We start from the raw sequence: 16140 nt of genomic DNA, 5'->3' as shown, positions 1-16140 counted from the left end.
ATGCCAATCGCTAACGCTCCGTTGCGAACGAAACGCAACTGTCTCTATCATACTAATATGGAAGAGTGATAGAGAGACACAAAGCGATTCAATAGCGATGTGCAAGCGATTGTCACCTTGGCTAGGCCGCCCTATGCGCGAGTGAGCGCGGCTGGACGCCCAGCAGAGTTTGCTATGGGATGCACGCGATCAACTGAGTTCACACTGCTGGAGTTAGACGCGCTGCCGGATAAGTTAAAGCAGACAAATAGTCAAGCATCGATGGACAAAGTTAGTAGATGAGGATCCGGTTAGAGTAGGCAGGGAGGATTATAACGGTCGAAAATCAAGTGGGCTTAAAAGAGTTTATAAGAATTGCGACGCGTCTGTACTAAATAAATGCCATCACCGTGTTATAAAGAGTGTCCCGTTAATAATGATACTTGTAAAAAGGTAGGTACTAGGTTACTGTAGTAGTGAATACTGTTAAAAATATGTATTATAATATCTTAAGTAGGTAGATCTAATGGAAAATAACGAAATAGGAAAATGAGTCACTCATTTGTTAGAAATGCAGAACATGAAACTTCAGGAAGTGATCTAGAGGTTTTCATGATTACTAATCGTACTCTTGACTTAACGTTTTTTTCTGTTTAACTCAGATTTCCTCTTTATTTAACCCAGTAGTACATAAATCTTAGGACATTAATTGATGTTATCCAAATCGCATTTTCATTTTATCGATTCTGATTCTCGCTAAAAAAATCAATACCTACTCGTATGTCATAATATATCTTATTGACTGAATGAGTATATTGGACACTTATTCATACAGTATACAAATTATGTGTTTACCATCGGATTACTAATATGTTACGACTCATATAGCCTTTTATTCTGAGTCATCTCATAAGCAAGATCATTTAGCAACTTACTTTACTAGTATCATTATTGCAAATCTCCGTCTTTACAAACTTCCTAAAGTGATACATAACACTATTCTAACGATAACAATATACTTAGAACAAATTGAGTAGGTATTATCTGTGTACTCCATAACCCTGAGAGCGAAGAAGGCCGGCGCCCACACTTTCATACTGTTTACTAGTTGCTAGTGAGCGAGGCATCGTGGCGAGAAGCGCACGTGTAGATACACCTTTATTAGAATTTATTCGTGCAATAAATTGAATTTGGGTGTCGCGCGAAAAACAAAAGAAAATCGCGTGCGATTATCTGTGATGCGTTCGACATTCAAACGGATTTGATTTTGGAAGATTGTTTTTGTTTTTATTTCTGCGATTGAGTAATTGGTGAATCAAGTGACATTGGATTTGACACCTTATTGGATTGTGATAAGTGAAATTGTACAGTATTAAACAGTTCCAAATGTGCTTAATAGTTTAAGTGACAAATTGGATTAATCGAGAGGATGCTTATTGCTTGCGGACCTTGCAATAACGTAAGGGTTTTTATTGTCATTCAAATAATTTATATTATGCATTTAACTTAACAGGTCCTTCAATGTCTTTCCGTTAAAATGATGATTGATAGGTGATATCATGCATGTTGAAATAAAAACATAGAAGTCCTATTGTTCGGCCATTCTTAGAAAATATTTCTGTTTACAGAGTACCTACCTATTTAACATAAACTCCATACACGATAGTAATCATTAGTAGAAAAACATACATTTTGAGAATATAGAGGCGCTGCCGCGAGCCATACATCATACACGGTTACACCTACTACTTGGTCCGGAACGTCTTGTAAGGACTAAAACCACTAATAAAAAAACTTTTATATTCATTCACTACAAAATTTATGTAGCGGCTCACAAAAGATACCTTTCATCAAAATTATATGAGGTAGAGTAGGTAGTGTCTAAGTAAATCTGTGAAGGATAGACGGGCATAACGGAACTATAAGGTTTCCGTTTTTGCCATTGTGTCTACGGTCCCTAAAACGGACTTCGTCATCGAAATCTGAGAACCACTCCCAGTTGAAAGCAAAGCAATACATTTCCAACCCACTAAAACTACAATAATACAATAATAATATATTATGATCATCATTGCGTAGGCATATAATCAAGTAAGACGTATTCGGGTGTCATAAAAGCGATAGAAGCAGTTATATAAAATGGTTTGAACTTCTAAAATCGTGATCGGCTGCTTATATGGTGCGCGAAGGCCGCTCTAGGAATAGGATCCTCGCATTTCTAATGTCATGTCTAAATATGGGGACTTTGAGCTAGCCATATACCTATTGGTGTTGTTTGTTTCAACTGTTTTAGATAGGTATTTCATATTCTAGTGATAGTTGTATGCATGCAGCTAGTCAGTAGGTATTTTGGATAAATAAGTTCACTCCTCCGAACGAAAGTTTTCTGTCGTGAAGACGAAAGTTAAAAAATGTTGTGCACAAAAGCAACAATTATGCTCCTTAACTTTGAACTTTGGGTTATTCAGGGGAGAACGTGATAATTATGATGATGACTAAGTAATTATATGGTTGCTAAATATGACTCTTTAAAAATGTTTGCATAAGTTTTAGCACATTTTATTGCAGCGTCGACGTAAAAAATACTGTCTGTATGTAAGTATTGATATTTTGACGCTGTCTTCAATAGATTTTGAGGTAGCGCAAGTAAACATTGTAATAGTCACGAATTGCGTTTTAGCACTTTTAGTCATTACATAGGTGTTAACGAGTTCGTCATAATATGCATCTTCCTTCCGCACCACTCGGGATATGAGGTGTCCAATTCAATTAACACCTCCATTATTTTGTAATCTTCTCCATTGTAGGTACAGTCAAGACATTTAATTTCAGTACCATTTTGTACCTTGTCACTCTGACAGATAATAGTCTCTAGAGTCGGACCAAGAAAAGTCTGCAGCGGATTTGAGTGCTCTGCGTGGGCTATCAAATCCGCTGCAGACTTTTCTTGGTCTGACTCTAGCGATTTTCATATTGATTGTCACTGTGACAAGGTACGAAATGGTACTAAAATTAAATTATTTGACTGTACTACCAAAAACTGAACTGATCCATGGTAGACCTTATGTGGTTGTAATAAGGTTCTGGCAATGCTACTGTAATCTTGAAAACCATACGGCGTCATTCGATATTGTTGTTACTAACGGCCCGATTCGAGCTTTAAGATATGTCAGTTAATAGATCTAGAAACGATATGAATTAGATACGTCAGTATCAAATGTGACGTTTCTTCAAACAAAAACATCACTTATGACACTGACACATCTTATCCACAACGTTTCTAAATCTATTAACTGACGTATCTTAAAGTTCGAATCGGGCCGTAAGGGAGTAAAGTTCGAATCGGGCCGTAAGGGAGAACTTGGCTCTGAAAAACAAGTATAAGCGACAACTCGGGATCTGATAGCAAATCAACGTACATAATCGGAGTTCATGTATGCATGCGACTGCTCGATTGGCGATGGGGTCAAGTTTTTTCATAATAGCGCCTCAAATTAAACCATTTAAAATTAAACCTTGCGTGAACGACATAAAGACTGTGTAAAAAGATATCATGAGCGCAAGTACTTTTCACTCTCGGCCCGTATCAAACTCACGTCCTTTCCGAATCGGATTGATTAACTTACCTAATAATTTTGACGGTCAATCAACTTTCGCTGCCAAAGCGAATTGATTTGAGACACGATAGAGTCCCCTCTAAGGTAAGCCAAAGGGCTCTTAAATGGGTCTCTATTGTTTCCCATAAAGTTTTAAGTCATAATGTATTGCTTGTCCGCATTTTCGTTGTCATAATTTGGTTTTTCTCAGAAACGCGTAACTTTTCAGTATTGCCATAAAACAAGCCTAACCTAACCTAGCCTAGCCTATCTATAGGATAACCTTACGAAAATCCTGAAAGATAACGGTATCAGAATTATGACTAATGATAATCTGACGATCAATACATTAATGACTTTCAATAATTATGTCAAACAAATGGTAAATTGTATGGGAAAAGCTCAAGGAGTTGGATTGTAGAGCAATGCACCCATCAGTCTGATGCAGCTAAAAAAATCTGTGCTCATCTTAAACTACGCTGGGGCCCTTGGGCACATTAAAAGACTTTGGGGCCCTTTTGGAAAGTAAAGAAAACGAATTAAACTAACATTTTTCTACTATGAGTAATGCAATTTACTGTTACTGTCTGTCCTTCGGGGCCCCCTGAGGATGGGGGCCCTGGGTAGTGGGCACGGGCCCCGTGTGCCCTTATGGTAAAGACGGTACTGAATGTGCACCCTCATTGCACGTATTTGCTGTGAGTACCATTCATAATTAATGAAATAGACATTTATAAACTTTATTGCAAAGAGATAAACTCTATAAATGGTCATTTGTGCGTTGCTACTACAATGGTTATACTTGCTTGATGTTTCCTAGTGGGAGACATGTTTTTATTCAAATCATTGTGTTAAGTGTTTGCAATGCAAAGCGCATGCTTGAATTAACATTTATACGTACAAGAAACTGCATAATGCAGTAAGACTGCATTTCTACAGAACCCATTATTTTTACAAAGGAACAATGAATCCCACATAGAACTGATATGTACTAAAAACAGTCGTAAATGGTAGTGCGGGTCAAGAACAATCGTTATTATAAATAGTACATTACGATACACGTGCGAAAAGTAGGAAAATAAAGTAGGAATTACATTTTCGCACGTGTATTGAAGAACGTTTTACAGTACATATTTATGGCCCTTTCATGTTTCGACATACGCACGTATACTTAGTGCTAGTTACCGCACTAGGCCGATGAAGTAGCACCATATATTATGTACTGTAAATAAACTAGTGCATTTCTAACAGGCCCTATAGGTATAAGTTCTGTAATGCATTTCTAACAGGCCCTATAGGTATAAGTTCTATAATTATATATTTTAATTATGTTCTATGTATATAGTAAATTATTGTTTACGTTTTTGCTCTAAGGAGTCTAAGGCTAAAACGAGTGAACTAAACTTGGAAAAATTCTTCCACTTAGATGAACGACCTAGAGTATAGGTCGCAGCGCAGCTGACATTAGATAAAGATAGTACGACCGGTCTGGTCTAGTGGATAGTGACCCTGTCTGCTAAGCCGATGGTCCTGGGTTCGAATCCCAGTAAGGGCATTTATTTGTGTGATGAACACTAATATTTGTTCCTGAGTCATGGTTGTTTTCTATGTATATAAGTATGTATTTATCTATACAAGTATGTATATCGTCGCCTAGTACCCATAGTACAAGCTTTGCTTAGTTTGGGGCTAGGTTTGATCTGTGTAAGATGTCCCCAATATTTATTTATTTATTTACTTTACTTATAGTTTTATTTGTATATTTTAAGTATACATGTTACAATGTGTTCTTAAAGTGTAAAGTCCGAAAAATAGACACATTAGAGCTATCACATTGATGCGTCTAGCAGTCCCCTGTCATATATTATTGAAATTTATTGAAATCGATAAAATAATAAGGTTGGTTAGTAAAATTGTTAATTAAATATCGTTTTTGCCGTCTTGAGTTAGATAATTTATTGAAATCGATAAAATAATAAGGTTGGTTAGTTTAATTAAATATCGTTTTTGCCACATTGAGTTAGGTCGTACTTTATAACGCGTTAAAGTTAATTTATTAGGATTACGGGAGGTTAAAGATTTTCGCAAATCAAATTATCTTGTGCAGTGGGATGGCAACACTATAAATTAGCAGTTTTATCGCTGTTCACCTGTTTATTGTTTTAAATTATAGGCTTCGCATATCGATTTATCGCCCATTGAGTCATATCAAGCTCTTGGGAAACTGGGGTTTATGTGGGGTAAAAGTGTTCAACCGTGAAATTATACTTTCTGAGTTTCTTGTAGTAGAAAATGCCAACTTCACCCTTTTTTTTTAAATTTCTTTAATTTCTCATATATATATCATATAATTCACAATCAATTATTTTTTAATTGTTTTGCTAATTATTCCAATTAAGCATAGACAAATGAATACAAAGACACGTACCTAAAGGCTTGCAAAATAATATAGCAGCCGCAAATTCGACTGTTGAAGCACGGAAGAGGACTGTAGGGTCTTCATCTGACAGACAGAGCCATCTATTTTCATCTTCACATCTATCTTACCTAGCTACACTATGGGCGTTCGTTGGTTTGATTGCAAAGCTCCTATGGCCACCTTTCGACAAAAACGGCATTCCAGATCAATAAAACAAATAATGTACAAGGATGAAGGAACTCCGTCAACTAATAAAGTCCCTTCCTGCTAACCTTACTTTTAATTGTCGGCAACATAAACGGCATATTATACTCGCATATTACATGTATGTTCATACATGGTTGAATGCACGTAAATTTACCTAATACAGTAACGTTATGCTGGCAGTATTTGTAATCTCAGATCAAATCTAAACAAACTTAATTTCATATTTTGCATGTAATTCTCTAAAGCGTAGGGCACGCTATGAGGAAAATAATAGGTAGGTAAAGCAGTTTTTCACTGTACCCGGTCGCAAAAAGCTCTCTTTATTTTTTGAAAACAGTGGAAAAAATCGGCTGAAAATCGAAAAAAGAACAAAACGAATTACTCAAGTGAGTGCAATGTAATATTATGTAGTATATTAGGTATGACACAAGTTGTCTCTTTCGCTTAGCTGATAGGTTAGTTTTTAAGGGACTTTTTAAATATTACATTTACTTGGACTTGATTTATCATGTTTTACAATTATAGTGTTTCCCTGAATTACTTTAAGTTACAGACAATTTTATCTGATGATCAAGAAATATTGATATGCTGATTTTGCTCATAGTGTACTTAATAAACACATTTACAGGTCGTCTAAAGTGTAGATCATTAAGTTAGCATGTGGCAATTAAGATAGAACACTGATTAGCAATGTGTTTCGCTCCTAGCCACACTCTTTTCAACGCTTCACCTGAGGGCCTATCGCGTCACGTTCGACGTGTTGCCTCTTTGTCGCACTTGTAAATTCGTACGTAAGTGTGACAGGGAGGCAATACAACGAACGTGACGCGATAGGCCCTCTGAAGGGCATGTAGAGCGTGTAAATTGCGCAATAGAACAAGTTTTATCGGTAGATATGCGACTATAGCTGGTCAAGCAGATCTTGTCAGTAGAAAAAGGCGGCAAATTTGAAAAATGTATGCGCGAAGGGATATCGTCTCATAGAAAATTTGAATTTCGCGCCTTTTTCTACTGACAAGATCTGCTTGACCCAGTATATTTATGAGTAAAAAGGCACAGTCGAAGAATGTAGGTGCGGTTCATAATTATTTAGCTTGCAGCGGCCCTTTGTCGGCGTATTAAGGCTGTTATAAAATTTGTACTCAAACTTATCAGGGCACTGATAGAGTTAGACCAAGAAAAGTCTGCAGCGATTTTGATAGCCCACGCAGTTCAAGTGTTATTTTAAACGTCAAACTTCTCTGAAATTATGACGTTAATATTAACCTAAATTTACCATTTCAGTTGGAATTATCTGCGGGCTCAGCACGGTTCCATTTTTATCGACTATCACTATGCGCGTCCCTTTCGCACTTACATACTTGTTAGAACGTGACAGGCATGGTGACAAGGGATAAAAACGCGACCGTGCTAAGCCGCCTGTACCAGTTCCGTTAACACCACTCCGCTGCACCAAAAATACTATAAAATTTACGATGTCTGCTCATAAGTAAATGCTCGTATAAATATTAACTTATTATTATGAATTCGCGTCAGGAGTCAGGAACCGGACGCTTAACGTCTTGAGCGTAATACGGATCAACATACAGGATATCCGTAATTGGGGCGGTGAATGTGATTCGTTTAAAAAAACTGCACTTAAAAATACTTAAGTTCGTTTTAAACTAGTCTATAAGTAAAAAAAACATCGTGCAACTGTCTCAACAATATCCAGAGGACTCTTGCTATTTAAATTATATTAAATAATTGATCTTGGTTTCTTGACTAGCACATACCAATTTGCTCAGCGTAGAAGCCGGAGACGTCTAAATCTTCATGGTAATGAGCTCCGATACGAAGTCCGATAGTTCCGGCAATTTTCATTCGAAACTGCGACCAACTGGAGCCCAACGTTATGACGTGCCACCCAGAAATTTATAGCATTATACACCCTATTTCATTGTGATAAGGACAAGATGTGAATAAATATACATTTGTTCACTAGATTGGCGCAACGCAGTTTCTTAACGAGATGAAAATGATATTTTTATTTATTTACTCAGGTATACATATTTTCTCTCGTAAACACGTATGCTTTGTTTGCTTATATAAATTATTTATGAATTATAATAGAGCGATCTTATTTTACTTGGATATACAGAAACAAGCGATGACTTTTGCAAAGAGTATCAGCTCAGGTAGAACATATATAAACCAAGTGCCTTGTGGTGTGGGTCTTTTCCAGGAATACAAGTAAAGGGTTCACTCACTCTAAGCTAGTCGCATTTTAATTCTCTTACTCCACCCAAATTCGATTTATGATGAAGTGAAACAACCCATAAGGATCCTACTTGGATTACCTATCAAGCATTTGTAACACCCATACACCCATTTCGATGTCTAATAACGAATCACTTTCTTCCACAGGCAAGGGACAACCTAACGGATTCCGACTCAGGCTGCGTGTCCCCCGGCTCACGCATCAAAGACTCCGCGTCCCCAGAGCTCAAGCGAATGGATTCCGGATACAAATCCCCCGCCCCCAGCTCCCCCCACCCACGCCGCCATGTCACAACCCCCCATGACGACTTTAAAGAAGACTTCGCGAAGGCCCAGGTCCTCGCGGACATCCTCGACCGCACCTCCGAGTCCAGTGACTCGTTGAGGAGCAATCCGGTGAAGGAGCATTTGGAACAGATGATCTTGAACGCTGGGTCGGTGGAAGACAGGAACTGCTTGGAGCAGGTGCTGATGCTGCTGTATAATCTTCAGGCGCTGAGCAGTTCTGTTAGCGAGGATGAGTGCTATCAGGTGTGTATTTTTATATTATATCATGGTATAATAATATACTCCGCCTGGTACTCTATTCCCGTCTTTTCTAGGTCACCTAACTGACACAAGCCTACGTCATCATGCGACAGCGCTATATGACAATATGCGATAGCGCTATATATAGCGGCCATGTTATTGTGACGTAGGCCTGTGTCACTCTGGGAATAGAAGACCATGTTTTATTAGACCATGATATTATATCATACATTTCTTAAAGTCTGTGCGGAAAAGAAGAGTCGTGGAATATATGGGAACCAATACATTCTACGACTCTTCTCTTTCCACACAGACTCTATGAATTCTGCGTAAACGTTGCAGCCTATTGAAGCAATCTTCAGTATGATCGATCCTTCATAGCAGTGTTTTAAATTATAGAGTAGTAGCCGTTTAAAAGTAAATGATTTGACATTGACATTAACATCCTAACGTCAGAGATGTTTTTCTCACGTTTATTTGAAAATAAAAATCCAAATTTATTATAATTCCTCTTCCAGATCAAACCAAAAAGAATATGTGACCTGAAAACGAAACAGGAAACTGATATCACTTCGCAAAAAATCCAAAAAGCAATCGCAACAGTCACCCCATATCAGCAGAAAGGGTACAAGTGTGAATCCCTCGAAAGCCTTTGCAGTGACGAAAGAAAACCTAGCAACGTTTTACAAGAAAGCGGGATTTTCGAGGGCGTCGAAACAGAAACGAGGAGCACACAAACAGATGTCAACGACAGTTTTGAATGCTCCGGCGAACTTAACACAGAAATCCAACGACTGAATAGCATTAGGGAGAAGTTAGAGAGACAGGGAGTTAGAAATAGGACGCTTAATAGTAAAGAAGAGGGCGATAGTTTAGAGTGTAGGTGTGTGAAATTGGGAAAGAAACATAAGCAGTATTACGAGAGGAGGCTGAAGTTCTTGGAGGGAAAGATCTCTATATACGAGGCGGCTCAGGACGTGAAAGAAGCTAAACTTGCACAGAGGTTGCAGACGGAGTTTATATTAGAGAATAGGATACAGGTAAGTAACACTTTGAAAGTATTAAGATCAATGAGTGAATTAACTATTTCTTGTCATTATTCTATCCTTTCAGCCAGAAACAAATTATGTAATGCGCTGTATATAAAATTATATACTAGATATAAGATAAGACATCATACCATTAAGGATTGGAACGAGGAAAAAAATAAAAATAGTTGGAATGTAGTATATTAAATTTAGATTGAACATTTGGCCTGATGTGTACCTATATTTTTTTTATTAGCCTGGTTAAGTGTCCCACTGCTGGGCAAAGGCCTCCCCTTGCTTCCTCCACTCAACTCTGTCTTTTGTAGTTTCCCGCCAATCAGGATACAATGCGTCCAAGTCGTCCCGCCATCTCCTTTTCGGTCTGCCATAGTTTTACTTTTTAGAATTGATAAACTGTTTATTTTGAGAAAAATAGGCGAAATAATGTTATTAAGCTTTATGTTTTCTGTCGCAGGAGCTCGAATTGCAACTTTCAGAACTTCAAGACAAATACGAGAGGCTCGAAGAGGAATGTTGTGAATTGGAAGAAATAGAAAATGACACCCGTTTGCACTGGCAGCAGTGAGTTCATTTATGTATTCGTCACTTTCCCAACGCGTCGAACATGCGTCAAGCTTCATTAAGCTAATTTAACGATGTGGTCGTTTTGTAACTATGATTTCATTAATTATTGGATGAATAATGAATAATTGAATTAGCTATCTAATTTATAGGTACCGTTTTAAGAGTATATTTAGCGTGTGAGGTCTATTTCTTAGGGCCAGGCTACATTGGATGTGTATTGTATGCAAGACGTTTCCGTTCTGAATAGTACTTATATACATCGCTTGCGTTGCGTACCGTCGCATTATTACGAGTAAGATGTAAGCAATGTACCTACATCGAAGGAAGCCGAAGCGTGCTACATTAGGTATGCTGTATGCATAGTTCTTTAAGTAGAAAACGACTGTCAAAAACTAATACTCAAACTCCTTCGGTAGGTTCACTTCTTCATTTCCACTACATTCACTTTTTATACTTAGCTACAGTCGCCATCAGATATATCGGAGCGGCTAAGGCGCTCACAAATATCTGAACACACCTGTTGTCAGGGCGTTAGAGTGCATGTTCAGATATTGTGAACACCTTGGCCGTTCTGATACATTTGATGGCGACTGTACGTTACAGATGAAGTGCATAATTGGTTTCCATCGTATTTTCTCGGAAAACGCTAACGTTCGTATTTGTCATACTACTTCAGTCAACCTCAGTACTTTTTATATAGTTGAATTTTTTTAAGCTGACCGTTTAGGACTATGAGAGCTGATAGTTCTAAACGGTCAGCTTAAAAAAATTCAACTATACCAAGACTAACTGAAATAGCAAGACACGTTCGTAGGTACGTTTCCGTGAAAAACCGATGGAAGATAATTATGCACTACGTCTGTACCTACACTAAAATGTCGCCAATTACTAATAGTGCTTAGCTTACTTTTTTGAAATTTTTTAAAACGTTACTTTATTGTACAGGTTGGAGATGGATTATGAGCTTTGTTCGGCGCAACTACGCGATATGACGGAGCAACGAGAATGTTCGCGAGCCCAGGCCGAGCGCCTGATGGCAGAGCTCAACAGGAACGAGTGCGCACTGAAACACAAACAGGTGAGTACCGCTCAAAAGCACAACCTTTTTCTTGTTCGGTAGGTAAATAGCCGGGTCCACACAGAGCGAGCATATACGCGGAAATTGCCTCGCGTTGAGAGGTACATCTATGAGCTTGTTCGGTTCGGCACAACTATGCTAACCTTTCGTATATGTGTGGGTTACTAAAATCGTGGGTTCGAACCTCGGTCTAACAAAAACTTCCTAAAACAATGAAAAAGTTGACTTTCAAATGTGTGTAGGTTCCTATTTATTTAAACAGACGATAGGTAAAACAATGATTTATATGTATGTATACCTATGTTTTTATCAAGAACTTTTATGACGGACTGGCTGAAAAAGATGTGATTCCATCCTCTTTCTTCCAGTTTTTTTACCATCTCATTAGAAGATTTTCGTTTTGCTAGTTTATGTACCTACCTAAACGTGACAATAAAGCGGAAAATAATATAACGGGTTTTCAGTCTCTGTATTTATAGCCTTGTTTAGCAATTAACAATGGCGGGTGGAACAGTGATACAATCTAATTAAAACACAATACCTTTGAAATGAGCCGACACCAAAATGTACTAGCGACATTCTTTGGTAAAGTGGTCAGTACCTACATTGTTCGCGAAGGAATGAGGACAATATAGGTACTTGCCGGCCAAGGCCAGCAAGAGTGCAGGTCAGTTTGATTAGTGGATTATCGATCGTGTGAGGAGATCGCTATATCCGCCCACTCACGTACTGATGAATTGATTACCTTTAATTAACTGTTGAGCTGTCGCTCTATGAAGTATTTTAGACGGATTGCGGTTTTAATTGGGTAATTGAATGGAGAAGAAGTGAATTTGATACTGTGCGATAATTGGGAAGTGGGAACCTAGCCGTTCTATGTGTAAACGTAATAAAACAGGCGCTAAGTGGTGCTAATAGGAATTCTATATACATACTTACGTATTTTCTGCCATGTCTGCCAAGTTATTTTTTTAAATTTAACCAATTTTTCGTGTTCTAGGAGGAGCTCCGCTCGAGACTGTGTAAACTGGAGAAGGCTGTGCCAGCTCTGATCGCATGGAACGTCATTAATGCGGTAGGCGCCTACATTCCACCTGGCAAAGAGGTATGTTATACAAATTTGAATTTTTTTTCGTCTTCGTTGACTTGACTATAGTCTGTAACTTTATGTATTTAAATAAAAGTAAATAAACAGTTTGTACATTTTCGGGTAGTTATAACATTTATTGGTTAACCAACCCAATACATAACCGCCTGGATCAGTCACTGAACGACCTGACTTTGACCTACATTATTTGATCACGTAATGTTTTCTTCTATCCTCAACTGGCTTAAGGACTCATTTGAGGGTAGAATTTATTTACTTTTATTTAAATATATATAAGCAAATATCCAAACATTTATGATATTAAAAAGAACTGTCTAATTGTCCATAGCTAGTTTTTAAATCAAAGCTATTGGGTACAATTTATAATACCTAATCAAATACATTAGGTCCAGGTACCGTCACCCACACTGTTAACTGTACATCGGTGGACTTTATGCCTTTTGTAATAAGACTAATAAGGTCCACCGATGTGCAGCTAGGTTTGTTGCTGTTTGTATCTACAGGTGCTTATTATATTTGCAATGTGATTGGATGAGAAGTCTTTAATATTCAATTTATGATATCATGATATTGAGAAAGTGCTCACGGTCGATATAATGAAGTGTGTTTTATATACTTACCTACTAAAATTTATGTTTTTCAAGGTTTTTCTTACCAAATTATAATATTTAGCAGTTTCTATGTACTTGTACCTAAAGCAAGACAGTTCCAATGCCTCACCACAAAATAAAATCAGGGAAAGTCGACGTCATCCATTAACGCTTAAGTTTTACCCCCTTATTCTTAATTTTAATGGGGCTAAATTACATGGCCTCTTTATTACTCGATTAAATAAAAATTTGGCGTCCATGCAATTTAGCAGCTCCCTGTACAAGCCATGAAACTGTTTTGATAATTTCACATAGGTAATATTAACCAATCGTTTGTGCCCTCAGCGCATGCTGGCAAGCCGGTGCCCCTTCGGCAAAGACACGCGGGCCGTGATCAACCAGGTGCAGAAGGAGAAAAGTGGGGCGCTGGTCAAGTACGGGACGTCACGGTACGACGAACTGCCGGGCGTCGCCGACATGCAGGAGATGGTCTTCAAGTATGTTTATACTAAAACAATACAAGTATCAATAACTTAGACAAAGATCATTGGGAGGGAGAAAAGACCCTCTGGCGCCTATTTCACAAACTTGACAATTGACACCTGACACTGACAATTTCCTGTAGATTTCGGGGTCGGTAAGTAACGGTAGGGCGGAAGCCGATCGGACGTCCCAGGTATTGCTGGGGCGATGCTGTTGAAGCGGACTTGTGCGATCTCCAAGCCAATAACTGGCGGGAGATAGCACAGGATCGAGACAACTGGCGTGTACTCGTGTCCGAGGCCAAGACTCATTTTGGGTCGCTAAGCCATTAAGTAAGTAAATATACTACTACTTACTTACTTAAACGTTGTAAACGTTGTAAACCTAGTAACGTTGGTAAGTAGAATATTTACTTATTGTACCATCAATGTACGGTGATTTGTTAATGCCAGACGACGAATATCAGCGTGGTGAAACAGGGGCTTGTTCGCGTAGTTGGCTAACCGGCACCTTAACCGTGCCTTTGTTTTCAGAAAAACTTCTAGATACGTTCTAGGTAGCTATAAGCTCAGTTTATAGCCCAATCTCGGGCAGCTTTGTGTAAAGGCCCAACATCGTGAAATGATTCTGGGGAAGCTCGATGCATTTTAGTGCTGAATTATGACAAAAATCATTCGCTTGCCCTTGTCCCATTCACTTGGGTTCGGCGCAGCGTGTCTTTTTCTTCCATACCTCTCTGTCGCCCGTCATCTCATCATTCACTTGCGTTCATTTCTTATCATCTCTCACACAGTCCATCCACCTTTTCCTCGGTTTTCCTTTCCTCGTACCTTCCTCCACATTCATTCGTAATGATGAATTATGACCATCTAAGTAATTAAATGCGATCCTAGAATGTAATCAGTAATCACACTTTAAAAAGCAATAATTTCTCAATATTTTTTTCAGACTGTTAAAAGAAAAGAGAGAGATAGAGAACCAGACGAAGACAGTGACAAACTCGCTAAAGGCCAAAGTGAGAGAACTGGAAGAGGAGCTAGAGTCCACTAAGATACAGATCAGAGTGGCGGAGTGTCGGTGCTGTTCCAAGGGGGACCAGATCCAGGAGAAGATCTCCGAGCTGAAGGATAAGATAGATGGAGAGAGTCAGAAGGAGAATGTAAGTTACTCGCTAAAGGCTATGCCAAAATAATATACAACATTTAAACTTGAATTAGATACCACTAGCTTTTCGGTGAAGGAAAACATCGTGAGGTATGCAGGTGCATACATCTGCGAAGGAATTCAAAAGGTGTATGTGAATTCCCCAATCTACATTGGGTTAGCGTGGGGACTATAGCCCAAGCCCTCTCGCGCATGAGAGTACACTCTTCTACATACATACTTATATTTATTTTTAACTTCACTTTCGGTCGGATAATGTTTTTTTTATTACAATTAAACCATTAAAAAATAGTGTAGAGAGTATAGAAAAAGTATCTATCATCATTCATTCGGCCTATATACGTCTCACTGCTGGGCACAGGCCTCCTCTTATGCGCGAGAGGGCTTGGGCTATAGTCCCCACGCTAACCCAATGTAGATTGGGGACTTCACATACATATAGCAGCAAAGTTACGAACTTGAACTGCTTACTTACATAATTTCACCTAACATTGTTTCTATTACCGCACTAGTTCCAAATCTCGGATTTCGAGATCATATTCTTCGAAAACGATCTCATTGTAACATCGTTATCAGACCGTAGGAAAGAATCTAGTACAAACTACATAATCACTATTAACATGCTTTTAGATATCCGAAACACGGCCTTATGTGAGAAGTAATAAAGACGTTGACCTATATTTAACATCGCAGTCATGAAATAAGTCCTAATTGCTTAGTTCCTCGAATTCATTGGAAATTTATCTCTAATCGTTTTGGATGTTATCTGAATGGTTTTGTGGCGTTGATTGCAAATCTTATTATTAAGACATTAGAGTTTAACTTCGTTGAACCAGCTGGCTGGTGTGAAATGCAACAACTATGCCATCGCTTAGAGTAGGTAGGTATGTGTTGATTGTCGATTGTCAAATACATACCTAATGTACAAATGTAAACTTACCTATAGAGTTAAGCTACAACTGCCACAAGCTTGTGAAAAGTTTGGTTTAAATATATTTACGCTTAATAAGTCCGCTGGATGCGGGTGGCGCAAGACCGGTCATTGTGGCACTCTTTGGGGGAGGCCTATGTCCAGCAGTGGACGTCCTCTGGCTGATATGATTATGATGATGACGC

At 38.4% G+C, this 16140-nt stretch overlaps 1 protein-coding gene across 3 annotated transcripts in view; it reads left to right on the top strand.

The window, feature by feature from the left end:
- Nucleotides 1-16140, top strand: part of LOC134794159 (myosin-4-like) — a 200475-nt gene that overhangs the window by 176723 nt on the left and 7612 nt on the right. For all 3 annotated transcript variants that reach the window (XM_063765874.1, XM_063765873.1, XM_063765876.1), the window contains 7 exons: nt 8608-8991; nt 9507-10028; nt 10492-10598; nt 11547-11679; nt 12680-12784; nt 13723-13874; nt 14809-15019. In XM_063765874.1, coding sequence (XP_063621944.1) covers nt 8608-8991; nt 9507-10028; nt 10492-10598; nt 11547-11679; nt 12680-12784; nt 13723-13874; nt 14809-15019 — 1614 coding nt within the window. The remainder of the gene's footprint in view (nt 1-8607; nt 8992-9506; nt 10029-10491; nt 10599-11546; nt 11680-12679; nt 12785-13722; nt 13875-14808; nt 15020-16140) is intronic.

The sequence above is a fragment of the Cydia splendana genome, chromosome 10, assembly GCF_910591565.1.
Source record: "Cydia splendana chromosome 10, ilCydSple1.2, whole genome shotgun sequence".
NCBI lineage: Eukaryota > Metazoa > Arthropoda > Insecta > Lepidoptera > Tortricidae > Cydia > Cydia splendana.
The sequence above is the reverse complement of the archived record's forward strand: the minus strand, read 5'-3'. Positions and strand labels throughout refer to the sequence as shown.